General features: G+C 53.7%; 1 protein-coding gene and 1 long non-coding RNA gene across 2 annotated transcripts; one reads left to right on the top strand and one right to left on the bottom strand.

Moving 5' to 3' along the window:
• Positions 1–960: 960 nt before the first annotated feature.
• CHST3 (carbohydrate sulfotransferase 3) lies at positions 961–9,952 on the bottom strand. Its single transcript, XM_062611660.1, has 3 exons — positions 9,825–9,952; positions 3,245–3,479; positions 961–3,094 (listed from the first exon to the last, which is right to left on the bottom strand). The coding sequence occupies exons 2-3, from the start codon at positions 3,379–3,381 to the stop codon at positions 1,864–1,866; spliced, it is 1,368 nt and encodes a 455-aa protein (XP_062467644.1). The 5' UTR covers positions 3,382–3,479; positions 9,825–9,952; the 3' UTR covers positions 961–1,863.
• A 120-nt stretch (positions 9,953–10,072) lies between these two features.
• On the top strand, positions 10,073–23,706 carry LOC134160045 (uncharacterized). The gene is made up of 3 exons (XR_009963413.1): positions 10,073–10,648; positions 15,671–18,266; positions 23,591–23,706. It is a non-coding gene; the product is annotated as an uncharacterized LOC134160045 (long non-coding RNA).
• Positions 23,707–24,287: the final 581 nt, after the last annotated feature.

Here is a 24,287-nt window from a genome sequence, read left to right as displayed (position 1 = left end):
GCCAAGCTCTGCGGCCTTTTTCCAGCACGCAGCTGTGGAGTATCCACCCGACCTCAGCGACCCTGCAGCTTTCCCAGCAGGAAGCCTCCAAACAAAACCCAATTCACTCTTCTAACCCAGGGCTGCTTGTGATGCCGAGAGCTGCGTGCGAGATGAGGAGAGAGTGATGGCTCTCCATTGCCTGCAAAGGGCGAGGGCATCGCCCGTGCTGCTCAGTGCAAAGGAAGCCCCACTTCTGCGCGCTCTCTGCAGCCGGACGGTCTTGGGCACCCTGGGCTCGCACCTTGAGGCCAGATGATCCCTGGCGTGTGAGGCGGCTGCGCTCGCAAACCTCCGCAGCAGGCTCATTGCGGGCGGCCGCTCGGGGCTCCGGCATGGCTGCTCCCTGCTTGCCGGCCCCGCACTCCTCAATGCTGCCTCTGTTCTCACTCTTGGGTCAAAAATGCAGCTTGTGTGAGCTCGGCCCCGGCACTGCTCATCGCTGCAGCGGCAGCAGATGCCTCCCGGCCAGCACACACAGCGCAGCTGTGGCCAGCCGCTGGCTCTACTGATTTAGTTTTGCCTTTGGCCAACAGCTCTGGCTGGAAGGAGGTGATGTGTGGCTGCTGGCCATGCCTGGGGACTAGTGGTGACCCCTCAGGGCTCCCCCAGCTCATGGAGACAACTGCTGCCCTCCACCGAAATGCCTGTCTTCTCCCATGGGTAGCTGCTGGGACCCAAAATACAGGGAGAGTAAAAGGATGTGCTGCAAATTGGGGTAAAAATAGTCATTTTCATTCATTAAATGGGAATAGGAGGGGGCAGCTCAGTGCCAGGCTCTTGCTGGGTGAACATCTGCAGGTGGCAAACATCCTGAAACTCCCCACGCCTTTATATCATCAGTACACACACAGCAGTGCTGCTGACAGGTATTCGTGGGGCTCTTCCCAGGTCACACACAAACACCAAGGAGACAGGAGATGCTTTGGACTCCGTGCTGTTGTATTTTTGTTTTTAATTAAATAAGTCCAACCCTCTTCCAGCAGGTGCCAGGGTTCACAGTTGCTCCCGCACCGGGATGGCCACATTCCACTGGGAATATGGGGGGTTCTAGTCCGCTGGTCCCTGGCGGCTGTCATGGGATCATGCAGCAGGACATAGTGGACTCCGGCCAAGATCTGACCTCCACCATCTCAGCTGTGGGTGTCTCTCCGTTTCTGTGAGGTACGTTGTGCTGCTCTGGTTTTTGGGCTTAGCTCGTTGACCTGCCTCCCCCTCTTCTTCACATAATAAATAAATAAATTCACCTGGTGACCCTGCTATGCAAATACACAGGGAAAAATGGATAAAAAGCAAACCCCAAACCCCTCAAACCAACTTTGAAGAGCACCAAACCACAAAGTCATCGCAGTTCACTGCAGCCCAAGTGCCAGCCGGGGCTCCATGTGAGACTCCTGCCCCAGCATGCCTCTGGGGCAGTTCCCAGTCTGTGCTGGTGTATGAAGGCACTAAACCAGTAAGGCCACTGGGGTCTGGGTCCTTGCTGGCACCACAGGGGTCTCATCCTTGCCTTGTCCTAGCCGGGGTGGTGGCAATGGGAGAGTGCTTGGTCCTGTTGCCCTCTGCTCCCCCTCACCCTCCTCTTCCTCGGTTCAGCCCCTGAGCCGGGGAGGGGACCCTGGTGCCACCCTTGCAATTTCCCCGTTCCTGGAGGAATTGTGTAATTCAGGCTCCGCAGGACCCCGGGGTCGGCTCTGCCAGGACGCTTCAGCTCCTGGGGCTGCCCGTCTCCATCCAGCAGCAGCTCCAGGAGCAGGGACCCCTGGGTCTCCTCCAGGCCGGCCACAGCCCCTCATTCCCCCCCGCTGCCATCCCCGCCTGCTGTTATGTGACCCAGGAGGGCTGTGCCTCCTCCAGCAGGCTGAAGGAGCGGTTAGCCAGTGCGGCAGGGCTGCTGGCCAGCTTGTAGCCAAAGAGGCGCATGGCCGGGGCGCAGGCGTCCTGCACCACCTGCGCCAGCTTGAAGGGGATGCTGAACCGCCACTTCTCAAACTGCTCAGAGGAGTTCTTGCGGGTGGAGTAGACGCCGCTGCCGTCACGGGGAGCCTGCGTGTTTTTGCCGATCCACTCCTCCACCTGTGGGGTGAGGGGCAGCCCAGCGAAGCGGTACATCTCCTCTGCCTTCTGCAAGGGCGCCCGCGCCACGTCCTCATAGCGAACCAGCATGTAGCGGCCCCGCAGCCAGCCCGGCCGCCGCAGCCCCAGCTCAGCTGACAGACGGATGCTCTCACAGTTGCCCCGCAGCCGCTGCACCTCCTCCTCACGGAGGGGAGCCTCCCCTTCGGATGCCCACTTCTTCCAGGTCTCGTATTTGCCAGAGAAGGCCACCATGCGGGAGGCCAGGACGGCCCGGGGGTCCCGCACCAGCTGGATGATGCGCACATCCAGCCGGGGGTCCTCCACCAGCGGCTGCAGGAACTCCAGCTGCCGGATGCGCACCGTCTTCAGGGCTATGTGCTGCTTGCGCCGGCACGCCTCAGTGGCCAGGGTGATGTTGAGGGGGCCGCAGCGGCGGTTCTTGCAGTGGTACTTCTCAAAAACCTTCTTGGCGCTGGGTGTGCAGACGGGCTCCTCGCAGAGCGAGCGGCTTGAGCCCCGCCGGAACATGAAGGGTGTCAGGTGGCCCTCAGGTGCCGGCGAGATGAAGCTCTCCAAGATGTAGAGGTCACAGAGGAGGAGCTGCTTCAGGACATCCCGGTAGACCAAGGCTGAGCCCACTGCGTTGGCTCCCCCCGGCTCGAAAGTCACTGTCCTCTCGATGTGCCAGAGGGGCTCGAAGAGGTAGAAGATGCTGCCCTGCTGGTTGAAGAACTCCCCCACGAAGGAGGATCCGGTGCGGGTGGTGGCCATGAGCAGGACGTGCCGCCGTGGCGTGGGGTCCCCGTCTCCGGACAGCTGCAAGGTGACGTTGCGCAGGCGGGACCTCAGCTGGGAGAAGGCGGCGTCCAGCTCTTGCAGGGATGCCAGTGAGCCGTTCTCAGCTGGTGCCGGGCTGGCCTCCGTCCCGTTGGCCTCTGCCAGTGCCTGCGGGGACTGCTTCAGCTTGTCTGACACCCTGCGGGGAGAGCCAGCACAGCCTGGAGGACAGCAGGAACACCCCCATGCCCTGGCAGAGGGCTTCAGGGGGCTCCCACAGCACAGGAGCTTGGGATGTCAGGGAGAGAAAAGGCTGAAAGCATGGGATGCTGAGGTACCCACTCCCTACCTGGAGATGAAGTTGTTCTCCTTCTCAATGATGACGAGGCCAACTACGAAGACCAGCAGGACCGCATACTTGCTTCTCATCTTCAAGCAGTGCAGCAGCTCCCGGAAATCCTGGGGCAGAGTGCGTCGGAGCTCCATGGGGAGCACACGCAGGTCCCTCCCGCCTGCCAGGGAGGTATCCTGGGCTAGCCGCCTGGCATCCTCTGCCCCGCTGGCCCTGTGCGGGCCGGCCCTGTCTGCGGGGAGAAGGAGGGTCAGAATGGTGGTGGCTCTGTGAGGGCAGCAGGCAGGGGTCAAAAGCTGACCCTTCCCATAAGGGACAGCCAACAACATCTTGACAAGAGCAGTAAAAACTGGGGAGTTCCTCCCTGCTGCTCTATCCCATCCATGAGGAGCAGCTGCCTGAAGCCTCATCAGCTGCTCCTCCTCCTTCTTCCCAAAATACATCTGCCTGACGGGACCCCTTCCCATGGCTCCACCAGCTGCCCCTGCCAGCCCTGAAACCCAATCCCCACCCCCCAACAGCTGCCTGCTCCCCGATGGCCAAAAGCCTGCTGCTGGCAGAGCGGCAACTCCTCCTCCTGATCCATGGGGCACCGTGGCTCCCAGCCTCTGGAAAGAGGGTTGGGGAGGGTTGCAGGCTCCCCCAGCATGGGGCCACACGGCTTCCGCCTTCCCGCAGCACAGCAGTGGCGGCTGCTCAGCCATGAAAATGAAACCCAGAGGTTTTCCAGGAGCAGCGGTGGGACAGAAATGCTGCTGCTGCTGCCGACTGTCAGCCTTTTTCCAAAAGGAAAGTGTGATGGCAGCACCCTCTCCGAGACGCACTAAACCAGCGTCCCAAGTGGGCCATGGTGGAGATTCTGGGGGCCGTTCACAGCCCCAGGGCAGGTCTCCAGCACACGCTGCATGTACAGATCTACACACGCAAGGCTTGCCAGTGCCTGCTCACTGGTTGCTGGTTCGCACACCCAGCATCCATCCGGCCACGTGGGTGATGTTGTTTGCTCGTCCCACTTTCTTGGCCAGACTTTCAGTGACTCAGGGAAAGTCTATTTAGCTTTGGTTTGGCTCCTGCCAGCACGACCCTGGCAGCCCATCCTGCCCCTGCTTTCAGGGGTGAAGGCGGGGGAGCCTGACAGAGCCCCATCCTATGGGAGGCCCCTGGGGTTTGCTGGAGGAGAGATGCCCTGGCTGAGCCGCGGTGCCCGCAGCCCTTTGCAGGGTGTGGATCAGGGAAGCCCTGCCAGGCATTGTGTCACGCCCAGCACCCTCCTCAGCCAAAGTCCACATTTTCTGGTGTTGCTCACTGTATGCCTCTCCGGCTGGGAAGGAGGGAGCATGAGCAGGAGGAGAGGGATGCGCCCCACAGCCAGGGCAGCATCCCAGCTCAACCTGTCCCTAACCCTCTCTTGTGGGAGGATCAGGAGCTTCCCAGCTTGAGCAAACCACTCAGCTCCCAGGGTCTGGCTTTGAGCCATCTCCTTCCCAGCAAAAGAGGCTAAAAATAGACACACCCATACACCCAGCAGACCAGGCCTTGGTGGGACACAGAGGCCCTGGACAGCCAACAGCTCCCAGCCCTCCCTGAACATTCCCTCAGCTCCCTCCTTTCCCTGCAGTGAGCGGCACTGAGGTCCCCCTGCACACGTATGTGTGTGTTTAACAACCCTGTTAGTTTAGTTTGTCAGCACACAGCTCCACGGGGACACGCCGCTGGCCAGGCAGGTGCCTTTTGACACGCTGCCTCCCGAGTCCGCCCTCCTCCGTCCTGCTCAGTGCCCCTGTGACGACAGGACTTGTCGGAGCATTTGAGCAACCGAGAGAAGAAATAAAATACACAAAGTCCTTGGTGTGTGGCCACATCTCTCAGCGCCTGGCAGAACTTCTGCCTTTGCTGCTGCAAAGGACTTCGTGTTCGTTGCATCCTGGGAAGCAGTGGCAGCAGTCTGCATCCCTCCACAGTGCCGGGGACCATCCCCTTGCTGGCCAGAACACGCATGCAGAGGGGGATGGCATCCACCACTTGCTCAAACAAAATCCCCTGGCAAAGCCAGCCTGGGGTTTTCCCCCTTTAATGCCCCCAGCCAGCCGACCACAAATGAGCCACAGACCTGGAATTATTCAGGGGGCTGACACAGAGAGCCGTTTCCAGCAGTGCTGGCAAAACCCTGATTCCAGGCCTGGGGCAGACATAATTCATTAAATAAACAGCTGGCTGCAAACGTCCTGCCTGGGACCTGCAGGGTGGCAGCGACAGGCGTGGGGGCCCTTGTGGGGCTGAGCCATGGGGCTGGGGGACACATGGGGTGACCTAGCAAGGCTGGCTGGAGCTGCTTGGCATCCTAAAGCTCTTCCTCACTGGGGCCCGCGAGGCACAGCCTGGCCAGGGCAGTGAACAGGCCACAAGCGTCCCTTTGTGAGTGGGAACAGAGGGGCTCTGTGTGCCCCATGTGCTCCCCTCCAGGCGCCTGCCGGGGCTCCGCCGGGCCGGGAGGTGCAAGGAGAGCGCCAGGGATGGGGCTGACCGCCCCGGGGTGCACCGCCAGCATCCACTCCCAGGGGATGCACGGAGAGCAGACAGGCCGGCGAGCGGACACACACCACCTCCGGTGATGGCAGGCAGCGGCAGGGCAGCGCTCTCCTCTTACTCTGCACATCTCTAAACAAGGTAGAATGATTTCCACGAGCACTAAACTGAGGCGCCCCAGAAGGCAGAAGAACTCCCCCGGTGCCGCTCCCTGTCTTTTCCTATCCCTCAGGCTGGAAATGTTTCTCGTTTCAGCAGAGATGGCTACAGTTCCTACTGTCAAGATGATAAAAGGCTTTGTGGATTTCCCAGCTGAGTCAAAGCCAGCAAAGGGACTTTTTCTTTTGGGTGGTGGTGGGGGTTTTGTCCCAGTGCAAAGCTTGGGAACAAAGCTTGGGCAGATATCTGCCACTACTAGCAAGTTAACCTGCCACAGCAAGAAGGAAGGACTCAGTAGTGGAGATGCCATATCATTCAAGTCTGCTGCAGCAAGCTGGCACACTGGATGGACACCCTCACTAGTGAGAAGAGCAGCGTAGCCCCAGGGCAAGGATGGCAAGGCCCTGTTACAAGAAGAAGGAGTGAAGGGAAGCTCTTGTTGCCCTTCTGCAGTGCTTCACAGGACTGCCTGCCTGGGAGAGTGGAGCTGGGGTTTTCACCTCAGTTTTGGGAGAGGTCTTTCATGAAGCCTTAGGGCTCTTCTCTCGTCTCCCTCCTGCAGCTGCCCCAACACCTACTGGGTGGGATCGAGGAAAGGAAAGACGCCTGTGGGCTGGTGGGGGGAAGCCAGCTGAAGGTGCGACTGGATGAAGTCACATTTTCCTCCAGTGATTCAACAGGCAACAACTGAGCTCCGGACAAGGAATGGCAGTGAAACATCTACAAGCTCCCTCTTTGCCTGAGATCCCTCTGTCCATCCAGCCCCCGCATCTGCTCTTGTGCATCCTGCCTGGCTCCCAGGAGAGAGGAGTCCACAGGGACCTTCGGCTGAGCTCGCTGCACCCAGCACTGCTGCCCTGAATAATTCCCTCCGCAATGCTTTGCCTCATCAGATTTACAGCAGCAGTGTGGGGCAGATAAACACGGGCAGAATAACAAAGAGATAAGGTGAAGGGGCTCATCTGATCTCCCTGCTGCTCTTTGTCTACAACCTGAGGGGAAAAAAAACCTTCTGTATTTACTCTATCAACTATTTCCGCTCCCAACTTCCTCCTGAGGTTGGCCTTGGGAAAGGCACCTCTGACTTTTCCCACTTTGCTTTCATCTCCCAGCAATTTTCATCCTGCCCCTGGCTCTTCTCCAAAGCATGGCACAAGCACCTCACTGCTTCAGTTTGCCCCCTGGCACAGCTAAGGTGGCTGCCTGGGCAGGTAATTCTTGTTTATGTGTATTCAACCTAAAAAAAAGGTGAGGAAAAAAAGAAGTCGCTTCCTATGATGTTTATAAAGAGCTAGAATAGCCTCAAGCCTCATCAACTTGAAGTCAGGAAACTGTCCATCAGAGGAGTAAGTTGGAAATGCCAAGCCCTTCTGGCTCGGGCAGAGACAGAGCTCCAAGTGCCTGCAGCAGCCCCAACCTGTCCTGCCATGGCACAGAGAAACCTCAGCATGAGCAGGGGCCATGTCCCACAGGGAAGACAGAAAGGGCAAAGATGCTGTCCCCCTGCCTTGACCAGCCCGCTGGTGACACAGCCAGGGGTTTGTTCCTCCGTATGTTCGGTCCCTCAAGTTAATGCAGGGGCCGCACTCATTTCTCTTTCCCATTCCTTTCCCGGCTCTGCCTCTCAGTCCTTCCACCTGCCTTGGATTGGTCCTCTGCTCTCCTCTGTACTGGGCACGGAGGGCAAAGCCACCCCCAGGAGCTGAAGCATGCAGGTGAGGGCACAGGCAGGAGGTTATGCTCAGGAGCGGCAGCAGCGGGTACTGGTACAAACGAGCACCACCTAGCTGGTTTTTCACTGCATGTGCTCTCAAACTCCAGGTGCCCAAGGTTGTCTTTTGTCCACTATTTATTTATTATCTCCCTGAGGAGGCATGCTAAGCTCTGGGATGACCCAGATGAGCTGGCCTTGCTCCTTGTGTCCCAAAAAGCGCTGCCCAGAATGGATTTCAAGGCTGGTGTTAGGCACAGTAATGCTGGTGACAGGACCAGCCCAGGCGTTGTGGCCAGCACAGACCAGTCTTTGCTCTCCCTCACCTTGGGTAGTGTCCCAAGAGAGGTGTTTCCTCCTGACCCAGCAGTGAGGAAAGCTGCTGCTGCCTGAGCCTCTGATGAATGCAATGGGGCTTCCAGACACATCAGTGCTGGACATGGGGGTAAAACATACACATCTGCAGGTGTGCCATGCTGCACTGCCAGGCAGGAACTGGCCTTCTGGGAGCAGATCTGGACCAGGAATCAGCGGGACCAGCTGAGCCACCTGAAATACCCACAGCCTTGCTGGAAACCACAGACACGGGTGGGGTGGGCTTTGCAGCACCCCTTGCAGCAAAGGTGCGTGACTGAACATGCCAACCATCCTGCCAAGCAGCAAGGGGGTCCAGAGAGCGGACCACCAAGACAGGCAAGAGGACTGCTCTGTGCTAGAGGCACAATGCTGGCCACTGTGCATGCCATCACCCCCCGGCCGCGCTGGGAACCGCAGATGCCAGTCCCTGCTTCAGTGACCCTTCCTCTGGGGTGCAGAGCCCATGGACCCTCCCACTGCCTCACGCTCCTTCTCCCCACTGCTCCACGCTACCCTGGAAGCTCTTCTGTCAAACCCACCTCAAAACCAGGGACGCTGCTTGCTCTGTGCCCTGCTCCACTCCCTTTCACCCCAAGGCAGGCATCTGTAACCCTCAGGGATCTACAGGAGGGACTGGTGGTGAGAGGTGTTCGCTGGGGGAATACTGAACCCCTGCCACCCTTGGGAAAATGCAGACCATGCCTGGATCCTGGTAGCACAAGGACACCGGGAATATGAAGACAAGTCCAACACCGAAGCAACATGGCAGATGTGGGAAAGTTGCAGAGTTAGATCCCTGACCTGGCATGGTGTTGTAAATCCTTGACTGTGGAAAAGGAGACACTTTAGCGTGGGGATGGAAGCCAGGCTCAGGTCCTGCAGTTCAAAGGCAGGGGGGTGTGGGCAGCTCCCCCGAATGTGGCTGGGAGTGATGGCCAAAAGCCCCACAGGCACTAAGCGGGGACTCTGCCCTGGCAGCCCTTTCCCCTGCGAGGTAACCCCACACCAGCCAAGTCCTGTTGGGCACCTGGGGCCATCAGTGTACCGGTGCCCCAGCTCTTGCAGAAGAGCTGCTGGTTCCTGGTGACCAGAGCCGGCCGAGGGCCAGGATGCCTCAGCAGCCCTCGGGCAGGAGGGGAAAGGGTGAGGACAACTTTCCAGTGCTCCTCGGAGAAGCTGACAGGCCGGATGATGCAACTCCGGGATAGCTCTGAGAAAGTCTCCTTTTCTCGATCCAGACGTGCTCCGTTCCGGATGGAAGCTCAGCGCTGCAGCTCGAGCGCTCGCCCTTATTTCATTTATTGTTTTTTTCATCTTTTTTTTTTTTTTCCCCTAAAGAAAGCAAAGGGGCGAGCTGCTCGGGCGGTCATGTCCCGAGAGCACTTTCACAAGGCGAGGCGCTGGGATCCGGCCGCCCCGCCGGCGGGGAGGCATCTCCAGCGCTGTCCCGCTGCGGGCGCGGAAGGCGGGGGCCCCGCACAGAGACAAAGGAGCGGCCGAGGCCGGAGGGAGCACAAAGGAGCCGGCGGAGCCCGGGGCCGCCCCTGCGGAGGGATGCGGCCTCGGAGCCCCCGGCCTCCCTGCGCCCCGCCGCCCCTGCCCGGGGGTACCCGCGGCGGTGGCTCCTCCTCGCACGCCCAACTTCCCGCAACTCCGCTCCGAGAGAAAAAGGCCCGACCCCCGCCGCCATCCTTCCCCTCGCCCCCGGGCGGCCAGAGGCTCCCGCTCCCGGGGCTCCCGCTGCCCATCGCTCCCGGCCCCCAGCTGAGCTCCCTCTCCGGCTCCGGCTCCAACCTCATCGCTCCCGGCCCCCGTTGCACCTACCCGGCGGCGGCCGCTCCGCGGGAAAAGCTCGCCTGGTCCTGCCGTGCGTGAGGAGGGAGGGCAGCGGGTCCCCTGCTTTTCTTCACGGCGCTGTCATCCTCCCTCCCCTCTTCCCTCCCTCTTTCCTTCCTTCCTTCCTCCCTCCCGGGGCGGCTGCGGGGGGAGCGGTCCCGGCGCCTGGACGCGGGTCCCGGGGCGGAGCTGGGCAGGGTCCCCGGGCCAGCCTCCCCGCTGCCTGCCCGCCACCTCCGCTACACGCCGGGGCTGGAAACCGGGAGCTGCCGGCCCCAGCCCCGGAATCGCCCCAGGCTGGAAGGGGCCGCCTGGGCGCTGAGAGGGAAAATGGGGGTCCGGGAGCTCACAGACACTCCGCGAAAGCGTCCCACCAGGGCTAAGGCGAGCTCCTTCACGGGCACCTCGGTGCGATTCTGGCCGTAGGTTCCTGTACAGCCTCCTGCCCAAAAAGGGGGTACACCGGGGTGGTCAGGGCTTTATCCTGCAGACCTCTACGGATGGAGCCGGCGCATCCTCTCCAGACAGCCTGCTGACTGCCGGGCTGTGCTCGTGGGGAAAACGTTACTCCGTGTATCTGCTCTGAACCTCCCTGGTCCCAGCTCTCATCCTTCCACTACGTGCCTGGTTTCATCCTCTCGCCATGACCACCTTGCAGGCATTGGAGGGCTCCTTCTCCTTATCCTCAGCCGAAACTGGCTGCAGGGTCAGCACCTTTCTTCCCAAATCCCTGAACTCTGTTTTCTCCCCACACAGGAGCTGCTGGTGGGTTTACCCCATGGGATGGCCATACACTGTGGTGAGCCATACCAGTAAGCAGGAGCCTGTGTGCCCTGGAAGGGCAGGGAGCAGGAGCATCTTACTGGGAGCAGGCAAGAAGCTTTGGGGGACACCAGCTGTCACTGTCCCTGCAAGGCAGGCATAGGGCTTAAATCATATAGAAATGCCTATTCTGGCTTATGTGCAGAAATTCACACAGCTCCCTCTGAGCTTTGTAACATTAGACACCAAAGAGCTGAAAGACATCTGGCTTTGCAGGCAGAGAGAGATCCGAAAACGTAGTCTCCATAAAAAGTTTCAGCCCTCTTTCACATTCCTGGCATAGTTTTTCTGCTGCGCATGTGACATAGGCAGAAAATGCAGGTTTTCTTGGCATTCATGTGCAATGACCTGCATAGCTCATTAGTGGCTTCCTATTAGCAAAGGTAGTATGTACGGGTTTACATACAGAGTGCTTGCAGCAACAGTGTGCGTGTGCAAACGTGCATGTGTATTCATATATACTTAGAGACACACATTAACACAGGGATGTTGTGGACCTGCCTAGTGTTGCTTGGAGGCATGTGGGGCTGGTGGCACGGTTCGTGTAAAGGCAGGAAAGGCTGGGTGTGATGTTTACGGTACAGCGTTCATCTGTCCATACCTCCTTCTGCTTTTCTGCTTTAAGTGAGCATCCCCCAGCCGCAGACGGGCATGCTAACTCTGGTACACCCCTGTCACAGTGCTGGCTCCTGCAGCATCAGTGGTGGAGTGTCTCACAAGTTCTGCCTAATTGAGTCAAACTCAGGACTTACAAGGTCAGGCCTGTGTAGGCTGTCAGGTTAATCATATCAAACAGCGGATAAGTCTGACTGGTTGCACACTGCAGGAGTTTCTTGGGGGTTTGAAGCATGGTGAAGAATTTTTAAGCTCCTCACTTGTTATTTCAATTGAAACAGGGAATTCTGCCTCAGATGTTGTGGGCAGAGGAAATCTTGGAGAAATACATTCATAATATATAAATAACTTTCAGATGAGGGCAAAGAGAGGCTGGTGGAGAATGGGATGTCACTGCCTTTGTAGGATGCTTTTGCAGTGGTAGCAGGGGGGTGGCAAGAGCAGAGCAGGGTCCCTTCCCCATGCAGCTGTGGTGTGGGGCCCAGCCTGGACTGAAGCCCAACCACCTGAGCCCAGGATCTGCTCCCTGCCTCCTGTGCACACGCACGGGCAGCTCCATATGGAGATCGCCTTCCTGCTTCATCAATAAGTAAAGCTGGCACAGGGAAGAACAAAGTGCCTCCTCCTCCCCACAAATTGCTGAGAGGCAATGGGAGAGGCAAGGAGTTGTGTTTCCTCTGCCCTTCACTAGCTGTGGGATCACATTCCCTTTGTCACCCACTCCTCTTCCCCCAGGAATAACAGAGACTGTTCTCCTTGCTCCTCATGTTGCACATGAGCATGTACACATATACACATGCACATACGCCTGCCGTGCGGGAGGAGGGAGGGGAGCAGTCCCCAGAATGATATCAGGAGCAAGGAAAGGGGGACGTGTTGCTATAGCAACGAGGATGCCCTGGGTTTTCGGGGAACAAAGGCATCTGATGCTCATTTTCCACAGTCCAAGCTGATAACATGGTGGTGACTGGGTCAGGCTCCAATTTAAAAATGCCTCCACTGGTCCTTGCTCTGTTAAGGCCAGGGTCTGTCTAGAAATCTGCCTGTGGGTTAGACGCTACCAAATTCTGTCCCCACATCCCTTCATTTTCTGTCTGGTGGCATCTGGCAACAGGAAGGACATGCTGATGGGGCACTTAGAAAGAGTCTGGCAGCTGCAGTGCAAGAGAAACTCGGTTCTCCTCTGCTTTTCTGCTTCCTATAGATGAGATTTTATTTCCCAGGAGGTCATGATGTGCCTTGGAAATGAAAGACAGTGGAATGATGCCTGCTATCAGATGTTATGAGATGGAGAAGGTGCCCTGGCTTCATTTCAAGTTTGAATCTGCAGGGACTCATTTTGGATTTCTCCCCCCTCACCTCTCCCCCCCCCCCCTTATTTTCTTTATGTCTGTATTTATTTCCCTATAAAGTTGGAACCCTGTTGGTAGCCTTCCTTCTGCTTTTCCTGGCCAAGTGCCCATGCCATGGTGAGCTGCTTTTAGGTATGTTCCTCAGAGACGCAATGGTGCGTGGCAAGGGGACAATTAGCCAGCTGCAAAAGGAAAGACACAAACACCCCAATTTCCTTTTGCATGAAGGCCTTTGCAAACATAGCCCAGAAAACAATATCCTCCAGCAGCCAAAAGGACTGGGGTGCAGTGGTTTCAGGGGACAGGACAGCACAGGCACCTGCAAATGGCAGGATTTCCTCCAGGGACAGTGGGCAGCTGCTTATGGGAACTGCTCCTAATGGGTCTGGTCTAAGGACCTCTTATGGTTACATCAGCTGGTCTAGGGAATCAGGGCCCATGTCAGAAAAAGATCTCTGCCTCCTCTAGCCCATAGTTCCTCTGGCAAAAGGGATGGGGAACTGAAAGCCACTAGGATGCTCACACTGAACTAAAACATGCAGCGCTGGTTGTAGTGCAGTGCCTCAACTGGCCAGCCAAGATGTACTTCTGAAGAGGGAGAAGGTTCGTCTCAGTGCCAGGGTGCACATGTATCACTCAGAGCTGGGAGCAGTGTGTGTGTGAGTGTATGCATCCCAGAATACTAAGGCTTCCTGTGCCCTGAAGGAAAAGCAGGCAATTTTCTGCTCAAGCTGAAGGAGAGCCCAGTTTTCCAGCTGAGTGCAGTGTGCCTATCCATAACCTATACCTGACCTTCTCAAGAAAAGCATTCTCAGGTGCTTTAATGACAGCTCTAATGACACTCACTGACTATGGGCTGGCACGAGGAAGGCATCAGTATGAAAATCCCATATTGATTCCAAGGGCTGGATGCCATTTTCAGTTTCCAAGCCACCTGCCCTCAGACTTTTCCTTTTGGATGACCTTCCCAGATAGACTTCACCCGGGTGTTTTCATCCTCCCTGCCACGGCTACCTTCCTAACCACACTGAAGAGCTAACAGTTGAAACGTTTTCAGCTCTTACTTGGATGATCTTTCGATAACTGAACACAAACCCACCTATCAGGAGGACTCTTCCCGCGTGACTGTAAGCGGGTGTCGCACCCTTTCTGCCGCTGCCGGCAACCATGCCCAGGATCGCAGAAAGCCCACAGAAGGGAGGCGCTCCATCCCCGTTCCAGACCCGAGGGAGCGGATGCCTCTGCCGCTGCTCGCTGCCCGCGGCGGGCTCCTGGCGACACCTGGCGGCAGCACGCCGGCCTCTCGCACGTTCCTCCACAAACCGGCGCTCAGCCTGCGACCCGCAGCCCTTACTGGGAGCGGGTGCTGCCCCAGCCGCCTTTGGCTTGGGGGTTCCTCCCACCGGCTCCGCTGCTTGCGGGAAGGCCGCGCTTCCTGATCCTGCGAGCTGGAGGGGGGAAAGTGACCGTGGCCAGAGACCACGTCTGCTTTTTCCCTTCCTCCTTCCCCCCCTCTTTTTCAGGTGAAACAAGAAGCGTCCAGCTCCTGCCCAACATCTGCCTTTCCCCTGCAGTGCCCGTTCCTCTCTTGGCATCTCAGCTGCCACCAGGAGCCCTTCTCTTAATCTCTTGCTGGCGGACCTCCCCCAGCGGGGTGTTTCAGGCCGGAGCAATGGACCTGACACCACAATGTGCAGTCTCAGTACACCATCTTTTGAAGGAAGATGCTGCCTGCAATCCCAGTGAAAAAGAAAAAGCAAATTGTCCACGAAGTAGAACAGGGCAGCAAGCCCAAACAGCAGTGCTGTCCAAACAGGACCCAAAGGCTGGGGAGGTAACAGCTAGGAAATAGCATGGAAAGGGGGATCTATAAACCAGGATCATCTGCTGGAGGCTAGGCCTGGCTCACTAAGAACATCTGAGCCTGGGTCCATTAAAGAAACTAATTATTTGCTGCAGGAGCAGCAGGCCAATGTCTCTGCAAAAGAGACAGCAGCTCTGCATTCACTGTCCAGCACAACAGCACTTTCCCATGGGCAGCTATTCAGGCCACCCTCTGCTCAGAAAGTGACCCGAGGAAGGAGTCGCTGTTGTCCACAATGAACTGATACTTGGCCAGTTTCTATCCAGTATCTGTGGCCATGGCTGCTTGTGTTTGCTTTCCTAGATGTCCTCTGTAGGCAAACTGGCTTTTGCAGCCCCAGGAAATCCCATCATTTGAGCTCCCCAGAGAGATTTTCAGTTGATCTTTTTTTCACCCCCAGCACATATGCTTAAAACAAGAGGACATGATCAGGGTGGGATCTTGGTGGGAAACTCAGTCTTCACAGCCAACATGCTTCTGACTGACCTTCGCATATCATTCCCTTGCTGCCTTCTGCAGCCCCCTTACACAACATGTGCAAGAGCTTCAAATGACCCTGCTCTGCATTTTCTGTTCCTGTTTCAATTCTGCTTCTCTAAAACTACTGAGGGTGAAATAAAGAAGTTAGTTTATTTTTAATCATCGCAAACACTTTCCAAACCTGCAACACAGAGATGCACTTTGATGTTGTGAGAGCAGCTGAGCCAGGGGGACATCTAGAAAGAGGAGAAATGGGCAAACTGCCTCTCATACCCCCATCCAGGAGATGGCCAGCAAGTCCAGTCTGCTGCTCTCCCAGATGAGCAGGAAGCCTTGTGCTTTCTCCTTTGGCTTTTTAAGTGTCTGGCACAGAGCAAAAAGGTGAGCGAGACAAGATCACACGCAGACTGCAAGCATGTTTGTACCACTGCTATTGGCTTTGGAGCTACCCTGCACTGAAAAAAACTGCCATCGGGTCCTGTTAGCATCTTAGTAAGGTCAGCAGGACCCTCAGCTGGGTAAAATCTCTGTCTCTCTGCTTTCTACAAATGTAGAAAACTCCCCATCTGAGCTCCCCACTCCCAACACACCATTCAAGGCAGGGAACTCTACTTAGAATCAACTAAATAAAGCCCCTTTTGCCCGATGCTCATATCTGGGAGACTGATCCTGTCTGATAGTGGGATTTTCTTTCTAACCAGGTCACATGTGAAGAGCGACCCCCTGCAAAAAGGAACTGACTCTGCTAAATGGCACCACTTACTCACTCTGAGCCTCAGCAGGAGAGGAAATGTCTGCAAGACTATGACTTGTCCCATTTTCTCTCCTCCAAAAGAAGGAAGTGAGAATCACCTTTTATTGAGAAGTGCTCAGCACCAATAAAACCCCAGGGGTGATTCAGGTTTTTGTGTGCTCAGCACCCAGTGTGTGTTGAGCTGTTCAGCCGTGTTGCTGGCTGGGTTTTGTTCGAGAAGTTTCTGCAGCAGATCAGGTGTTTTGCAATGGGATTTGCAAGGTTGCACCAAGCTCTCTCCATGCTTCTCTGAAGCCTGTGCTATAAAGCTAGATTTAGCTTTGCTATGTGGTGGGTTAGCTGCTAACTCCTCTTAAAACTCCCATTGAGGGTGTAATATATGGGCACAAGAACACACCAAAGTGTGTGCCAAGGATGCTCTCTGCTGCAGGGTGTCCTCTTCTGCTCCATACTGAGAACATCATGATGACATGGTCTTGAGAGTATGAAAATAAATTCTGGCTCCAGTGACTTATTAGTATCTCAACCAAACCCTTGGTGTCAAGATGTTTGTGAGATGGGGTAGTTTTATCAAAATGTTCCCAAATGTTGATGAAACCTCTAAGAAACCTTAGGCTGGAAGAGGGTCCTTAAGCTGAGTGCTCTCATCGGTGAGGTTTATCAATTAAACATTTCCTTACCCTAATATGTTATTTGTATCTCATCTGTTTTATTGCCTGGCAATTTCATGATGTGCTTAAATCTGCCCAAAGTCAGGGAAGAGGTCGTCCTGTGCTCCCTTTCTGTCCCTGGCACATGTTCCCTCTCCTGTCCTTTGTGTCACTTGCAGCAACATGAATCTGAAGACTTATCTTTAATTGCTTTTTCGTTGCAGAGTGAATTTCTAGTTGGATCAGGAGCTGGCAAGAGTGTATGGCCAAGGTGCAGGAGAGAGCAGGGCAGCCCCTTCCAGCATCAGTTCAGGCATACGCATTCACTCTGAACATCACTATGGACCCATAGAAACCTGATTTATCTCAGTCTGGGCAAGCACATGTTCATCTTATTCTGAAAGAGCTTTCAGGTTTGAGTTTCCACAGCCAGTGGCTGAAGGATCAGAGCTTGCTCTTGCATGTAACTTCTACTAGTTTGCTTGACTGCCATTTTTGGGGGAGGGGGGTGGTGGTGGTGGTATTACTTTTTCCTGGAGCTCAGCCACTGTTTACAGAAGGTCAGAGGGCGCCTTCTGACAATCCCCTAGTAGTCATGCTGTTGCCTTGTCAGTCTGCTTACAAAAGGAAGATAACACCTCTGCCTGGAAACCTTGTCTGGCCTAGTGATAACGAAATCCTTGCTGCTTAACACAAAATAAGGGTACTGTGACCTTTGAAGCCTGGCTCACATCGGGAAAGGGCATTTCCAAAGAAGAAGCTGAAACAAAAGCCCCAGAGCAGATAAAGAACAGAGAACCAGTATCTCCTCAGAAGTCAGAGGACTTCATTGCGATGTCAGGGTCACTAGGGTCAGCCAAGCCCTTTAGCTGGACCTCTGGAAGATCCACCTCTAGGAAATGGCACTGCTGCATCCTGGCAGCCTGCAAGGATGAGACATGCTTCTCTGTCTTGGCAGCTCTGGACATAGCGGGTCTCATTTGAAGGGTGTGTTGTGGAATGAGAGATGGTATGTGACACAGGGCAAGACCCTCCTAGTGTAAAACCTCAAGAGGGAGAAAGACCAGGTCCACCTTGGACTGCTTGGTGTGGACACCTGTAGGAAGAAACACCACCACTACATGATGGTCCTTGAGTGCAGCAAGAGAAAAATTTGACCTGCTGGTTGGGAGGCTGCCATCAGACCAGCTGTTCAAAGCAAGCTAGGAAAAGAATACAGGGAAAACCAGATCCTTTTACTAGAAATCATTACAAATTCCACAGATCTTTTGACTGCCTCAGGCAGCATCAGGGAAACCAAGTAAGAGCAAACCTGTTCGCTTTCTAAGCTTTATGGCGAAATAGGAGCAGCTCAAACCTGATAATCCTCATTTTTAAGGAAAAACAGTTTCCAAATCTCTCAGGGTTAATTAACTCTAATTTGCAGATGTGGTAGCAAAGACAGAACATGGCTCTGAACCTTGTCCAACTAAAGGAGCACAGAGAGAGATCAGCTGCAGCTGAATGAAAAAATTACAACCTGAGGGGAAGCAGCTGTTAGATAAGTTTTAAAGGGCATCTGCAGCATGGCTTGATGGAGGGAATGGGAAATAGGGGGTTTGGATTGGTGGTAGATTATTTGAGGGGTGTTGGGTCAGGCCAGCTTCCAGAAGTGGTGGATTTGACCCAGTGTGTTAAGCCAGGAACTGACATTTTCTGTTCTTTACAAAGTGGTTTCTTACATTTTTCTCTTTTCTATGGGCTCAGCCATGCTTTTGTTCTGTAGCTGGCTGGATCACAGTGCCCAGGGTTAAGAGCTAGCTCCTACGCCTCTCTGCCCTTCCCTGGGGAAAGACAAGAGGGGTTTTGTTTCTTCTCTAACATTCACCATGGCAAGCAGAGCTCAGCAGAATGGTAAGTTTTGATCTAGCTATTTCCTGGCTGTAGCTGAGCTTGTGGGGGTATGTGGCACTGACTTTCTCAGGCCTGTGATTTACAAGTTGATGGTTAAAATAAGCCTTCATTGAACCAGTTCATCTCTGGGAAGAGATGAAGAGCAAGTCTCAAAGATACACATTAGACAATAACCATGGAAATTGTGATCACCATGGAAAAACAGGCTACAGGCTAGCAATACCTCATTAGTCACAGCACTATCCATGGAATCCATAAAACATCTCTATTGCCCTGTTTGCTGTTTTGAAGAGATGCCCAAATGTTTCCTCAGCTGCTGTTGGGTAAATGGTGTGAAGGACACAGGTGGGGAGGCTGCTAGCAGGGAAAGGTGCTGTTGAATTCTCCTGTGAAATTCAGAGGTGCTGAATTGTAGCTGTCTGGCCTATTTGTGCTGCAGTTCAGATGGCTTTTTTGTCCTGGTGTGAAATATCCTTTTGCTCTATGAAACTGAGGGTGAGGAAAAAGTAGAAGAGGCTCAGGAATTGTGACATGGGATCTCACTGTCAGACTTGGAGCAATGAGGGATGAACACTGCAGGGGGCAACTTGCTCCCAGTCATTTAAATCCTGGGCTTAGCTGGGACAATGGAACAGGAGACTGAGTCTCTGACTGTATTTTTAGTCTTTTGTACAAGAGAGCAGAGCAGCTATTCAGATGCCCACAGCTCTTGGGTGTGGGCTGTGTGCCACTGGTAGAGACAAGGTGATGAAAGACCTTGTGGTGGAAGCTACAAGTAGCTGGACTTGCCACTTCCCCATGTCCTTGTGACTTTGATTAATGCAAACTCATGCCAGTTTTTGCCAGTGGTTTGCTGCTGCAAACTTCACTGAAATTCACTCTCTTAGAAGTCCTCAACTATGAGTGTGCAGCTGAGGTGAGATCACATGTGAGGAGGTGCTGTCTGATGCCTCCTGAGTTTGTGATCAAGAAAAGGGATTGCAGACTTTACAACAGCATAGCAAACAGTAAGCAGGCAAGCAGTGGTTCTTGTGTGATCCTGTCTGACTTCTGGGGCTGCTTATTAAGACCTCAGACTATACAGTCTCCCTGATCTGTTCCTACTCCTTTCCCTACACTGCAGCTAACACCTTATTTGTTCATTGTCATTTCTGAGGACAGCTTGCTTGGCCTTTTACTTCCTGTCCATGCTCTTGCTTTGTACCTTCTTCCCCAAATAGTATATTCAGTTCAGAGCCTTTCCTTATGCTGTGGGTAATGAGGGAAGAGAAAGCAAGTACTTCAACAGCAAAGGAAATTATATGAAGAAAGTCAGGGGGATGGTTGTCTTCTCGGTCTGGTTACCTACAGAAGCCCTTGTAGCTTTTTGTCCCCTGCCAGCTCTTACTTTTTCTGCAAAGCCTATAATACTTTGTGCTTTTTCTTACAGCTGTGGCTCTCGAGCCCCATGATTATCTAATCACTTCCGTCTGAGCTGAACTGAATCAAAGCAGATTTTCCATCTGTTGTGAAAGGGCTGGATTGAAATGGCCTGCGCTGCTGAAAAAGCCCTTAGAGCTTCTAAGCATAATCCCTGAAAACCTGCAAAGCAGAAAGCAAATAAAAGCAACTTGGCCCCATGTTTTGTAAACCATTTTTGGTTTTGGCAGGTAAGTTTTTGCCGATTTCTGTCTGGCAGTGGCAAAGCTGGTGGTGGCATTTGGAGCTCCAGGTCCTGTGTTCAGAGCTGAGGTAAGCCCAAAATCAATGGACAGGTAAAGAAGGAGGTGTTGAAAGATGAGGATGGGGAATATGTTGCCTTTTACCTTGGAGTGAGCACATGGAAAAGAGGGATATCTGACTTCACTCTGTGACACCTGCGTGATGCTCAGCTTTGTTCCCAGAGGAGAGAGCCATGTGGTGCTAACACTTGCTCTTTGAAAGGAGCTTTCCTTTGCTCCACTCTACACCAAACACTACAGTGAAAGACAGACTCTACTCCTGTGTACTCACTATTCCCATCAGAGTTAATGCCAAGGCCTGGCTGTGCCATTTGGTATTTGCTTTCGAAAATGCACACCCTGCTTGACAGCGTACTCTCTGGGGTGCATATAAAGCTCCTTGCAAGTGCCTCCCCTGGGAAGCTGACAGAGCAGTGGTCTTTGGTGGCATACTTCCATACCACCTTGCTGGTGCCACAGTCTACCAGGATGTGTGCAAGCAACTGTCAGCCAGAGTTGGGTGTGGTGATTTTTTTTACCCTTAGGCTCTGAAGACCCAAACTAAAAACTTGCTTACTTTTGCAATGCTGTCTTTTGAGAGGGGCCAGCCCATAGAAGTGGGCTGGGGTGATTTTTAAAAGGCTGGGACTTTATTTATTTTCTTCATGGGTAACCTAGATATATATTTCTCTCTTTTATTTTTTTTGAGGGGTAGGATTTTCTGAGAAACATATGACTTAATTCTTCTTTCCATTTACAAGAAGAAAGCTGTTTCTCCTTCAAAAGTTGTTGTAGAGGTTTGTCTGGCTGCTTTCTTATTGCATACCACCCTGAAAAAGATGACGCAATGAGAGCAGGAACAGGATTCTACATCTTTGTGCACATTCGTAAAGCCCATGCTTAAAAGAAGTGATGATTCCCCTGTATTTAGGAAGAATCATCATTTCTCGTGACTGCTGTTGTTCTAGGTCTTGCTAGCACTGGTCAGAAATCCCAGCTCATGAGGGCATTTATGGCTGGTGACCCTCTTTGTGTTGATCTACTTGGTATGAGGTAACAGTTGCCCTGGAATATGGTCTGCCTTGGAATAGGGGTTTAATCCCATTAAGTAGTACCTAACTGCTGAGGAAACATTTAAACAGAATGCAGATTGTAACTAAAATGTAAAACTTGTGACAGCTGACAAAGGAAATACTGAAATGAGAATTAGCTGCAGTGATTGAAGGCTTTATGCTATGCTTTGCTCAAAAAATCCGGTGCACTTGATATGACCCCTTTTGATAATTGTGGCTGCACATGGGAAAGAACTTGGCCTGTGATTGTGCCAGTGTAAACTGAGCTCTGCTGCAGTGCAGCTCCCAAAAGTTGGATGGTCATCAACTGCTTTCCCCCATACTGCCACAAGCATTCAGGCAGCAGACTGGATCCAGGTGGAAAACTGCCCAGGGAGAGGAATGGATCACTCCTAAAGCTGGATTGGTGGTTGGGTGGGCAGACTGCATGGCTGTTTGGGCTGATGTGGGGGTCTGAGAGGCTGGAGAAGCATAGGGTTGCTGCTGTCTAACTCCCTCAGCCTTGCTGAGTCACCACTGATCACTGGCTCTGCACCCTGGGCTGACTCAGGCCACTAATCCAGTAAAGAACCATCTGCTTTTTTTGCTGCATTCGGGAGCTGAACAAGCCTGGCACAGGGGCTGATGAGCAACAGTGCCAGGAGGAGAACAACATGCTACTGTCCTGCTTGTCTTGTGGACTCCTGGTAGTGCTGAGCTGCAGTATTGCCTTCCCATTTGGAAAATGCTCTGATGCTTTCTTCTCTGAGAATTATGCCAGGGAGGGAGCTACTTCTCTGCAGCCTGATAGTGGTGAGGAAGGGGGTGTGTAGTGAGAGTCTGTCTCTAGTCCAGCTGGGACCCACAAGCCAAACCATTTGGTGAGTCACGGGGAGGCTGCTCTTGCTTGGGCTGGAACAAACTTCAAACATGTCCAAGCCTCTTCTTGAGGCTGCCAGGCTGTAATTTGTGGCTGACTTTGCTTCCCCTCTGATGGCTTGCTGCAGTCTGAGTGGAAATGCGAATGGTCCAAAAGCTAGGCTGATGCAGAAAATACATTCATCTATCAATCTATCTGGCTGGCTGCAGCAGGCTGCAAAACCACAGCCTGCAGGGGCCTCTGGCTGGCTTCTCAAGATTGCCAAACAGAAATGCCTCACATGCACCACTTATGCAAACTGGAGAATTTGGCACCAAGAGGGTGAGGCCACAGTGGAAGGAATTTGTGTGCCGTAGGCATGACAAAACTGAGCATCAGGCTTTCTGGACCCAGCCCGGCTCTGGTTGCCAGCCTGGTCCAACTGGTTGGTAGGGGCAGTGCTCCTAGATGCTAGCCCAGGGCAAGTGAGTCATGTGTTTTGCTGCAGGAGAGTTCCTCACTGAGCCACGGCTTTTCAGCCTGAGGGAGGATGGGCTCTTTCTACTCCCTTTCTCTATGCAGAGCATGCATCTCCCTGAAAATGGGGCCAAAAATCAAGTTTGGGCTGGGAAGGCCCCCTCTCAACCACTGCAAAGTGACTCAGCTGTACACGGCTACTGACAGGCCATGGTCCTTTCCCAAGAAGCCTCATCTGACACCTTATCTGAGAGGTTTATCTGCAGGAGAACCCCCAAATCTGAGCAGAAGTTCAGCAAAAGCGGAAGGTGGTAGGCTGATGGGAAGACTGCTGCAGTTCACACACTCAGTGCAAGGTCTCTCTTGCAGTTGGTCCTCACATCTGTGAGCTGGACCTGGTCTCAACAGGGTGAGCTGCCCTTTGGGGTTTCCCAGTCTTGCAAACGGTCCCACTGTCAATGTCAGGCAGCAAGTGCCTGAACTCTTGATGTCATTTTAGGTTTTTTTTAATCCCATTTTTAAGTGGGAAAACTAGCAGGCGGTATGGCTGAACCAGGAATGCTATGTCATGGTGCCAATTTTTCAGGGAGCTGCTGGACAGATATTATATGCTCTGTACTGGGGGGGGGGGAGTAAATTCCCCAGATCCGCTAGACTTAGTGGAGCTCTGGAGAAACCTGGGCTAACAGAGGCAGTCTTGTTGGCCAGAATGAGAACAGATTCAGGGTAGCACCCTCTGGCTAGATGCTAGTCCTTCCTTACCCTTGTCCTTCAGTTCACAGAAGAAAAACACCCTGCCTGCTGAAATGGCTCTCCTGTCCCAGACAGTCTTATTTAACACCCCTCTTTTAAATATTCTTCATGAAGTTGGGGTTTTTCTGTGTACTCCTAAGCTAGTAGCTGACTGCTGCTTAAAGTCAAGGTGCCTTGTCAACAATTTATGTGCAACCCAGAGATAAGAGAAGCATGCTCAGCCCTGCCTAGGCAAGGTGGCTTTAGCACCAGAGTAAAGGTTGCTTGTTTAGTCTGGCTAAAATTGCTCTTGAGGGTGGCTTTCTGCCTCGTTGATTTGGTCTGGGTGCATCTGGCTCCAGTTTGGGAATTACCTAAGAGCCCTGGCTCCTCATGGGGTGGGGGGGGATAGTAGAGGCTTGGGAGGCTTGGAATGAAGTTGTGCTGACTGCCAGGGAGCAAAGGCCCTGTGTAATCATCAAGCTTCCCTGCTGTGTCCTGCAGACGGAGGTAACAAGCCTCCCACAGTGACTTTTAATTTTAAGAAGATAGTAAGAAGAAGAGAAATGTGCATTACCCTGTCTGGTACACACTGGCAAAGTAGATCAGAACAGATCCACTTCCTCCTAACCCTTAAACTGCAAGTAAGCTTTAAATGTTATCAAGTCTGGTCCTTGACAAACGACCGTGTAGGTAGAGACCTAACATAGTAATACCATGTACACCCTTAGGTGAAGGGCAGTACCATGTAGATCCTCATGAACCAAGGAGAATGAGCCCCACAGATGTGAGCACTTCGGGCTTGATGAGTCTGTGAGTTACGTTGATGCTGCAGAAGATACCCAAGCCGAACTCTCCAGGCTGTGAGAAGTACCTAGCTTAGAGGGACCCCTTCTCCAGCAACAGTGCCCCGAGCACGGGTTTAAGAGAGGAGCTGTCTAGCAGCCCTGTTGAGGCGGGCTTCTGCCTGCAAGGGACCAGCTTTGGCTCGCGGCTGACCTGTTTAGGTTTGCTGATCCTGTAAGAAAACACCGCATTTTGTTTTCTGTGTTAGTTCGTTGCTCTAGTTGGCTAAAGCAGCGCAAAGGATGTGGCAGCAGTAAGAGGCTGCGAGGTGTGTCAGTTCACGCTGTTTCTTAATTTTACATATAATCCTTGTTCCCTCAGACCACGCAGGTACCTGGCAGGGCTGTTTCACCGA

This window comes from Pezoporus occidentalis, unplaced genomic scaffold, assembly GCF_034315485.1.
Source record: "Pezoporus occidentalis ecotype Australia unplaced genomic scaffold, CSIRO_AGI_Poc_V1 ctg155, whole genome shotgun sequence".
NCBI classification, from domain to species: Eukaryota; Metazoa; Chordata; class Aves; order Psittaciformes; family Psittacidae; genus Pezoporus; species Pezoporus occidentalis.
The sequence above is the reverse complement of the archived record's forward strand: the minus strand, read 5'-3'. Positions and strand labels throughout refer to the sequence as shown.

What these genes read in the sequence shown, in the direction of transcription:
- CHST3 (XM_062611660.1), bottom strand. Translation starts at nt 3,381, where the DNA reads ATGGAGCTCCGACGCACTCTGCCCCAGGATTTCCGGGAGCTGCTGCAC. An exon ending in GAGAACAACTTCATCTCCAG is followed by an intron (nt 3,095 to 3,244) that starts GTAGGGAGTGGG and finishes CTCTCCCCGCAG; the next exon opens with GGTGTCAGACAAGCTGAAGC.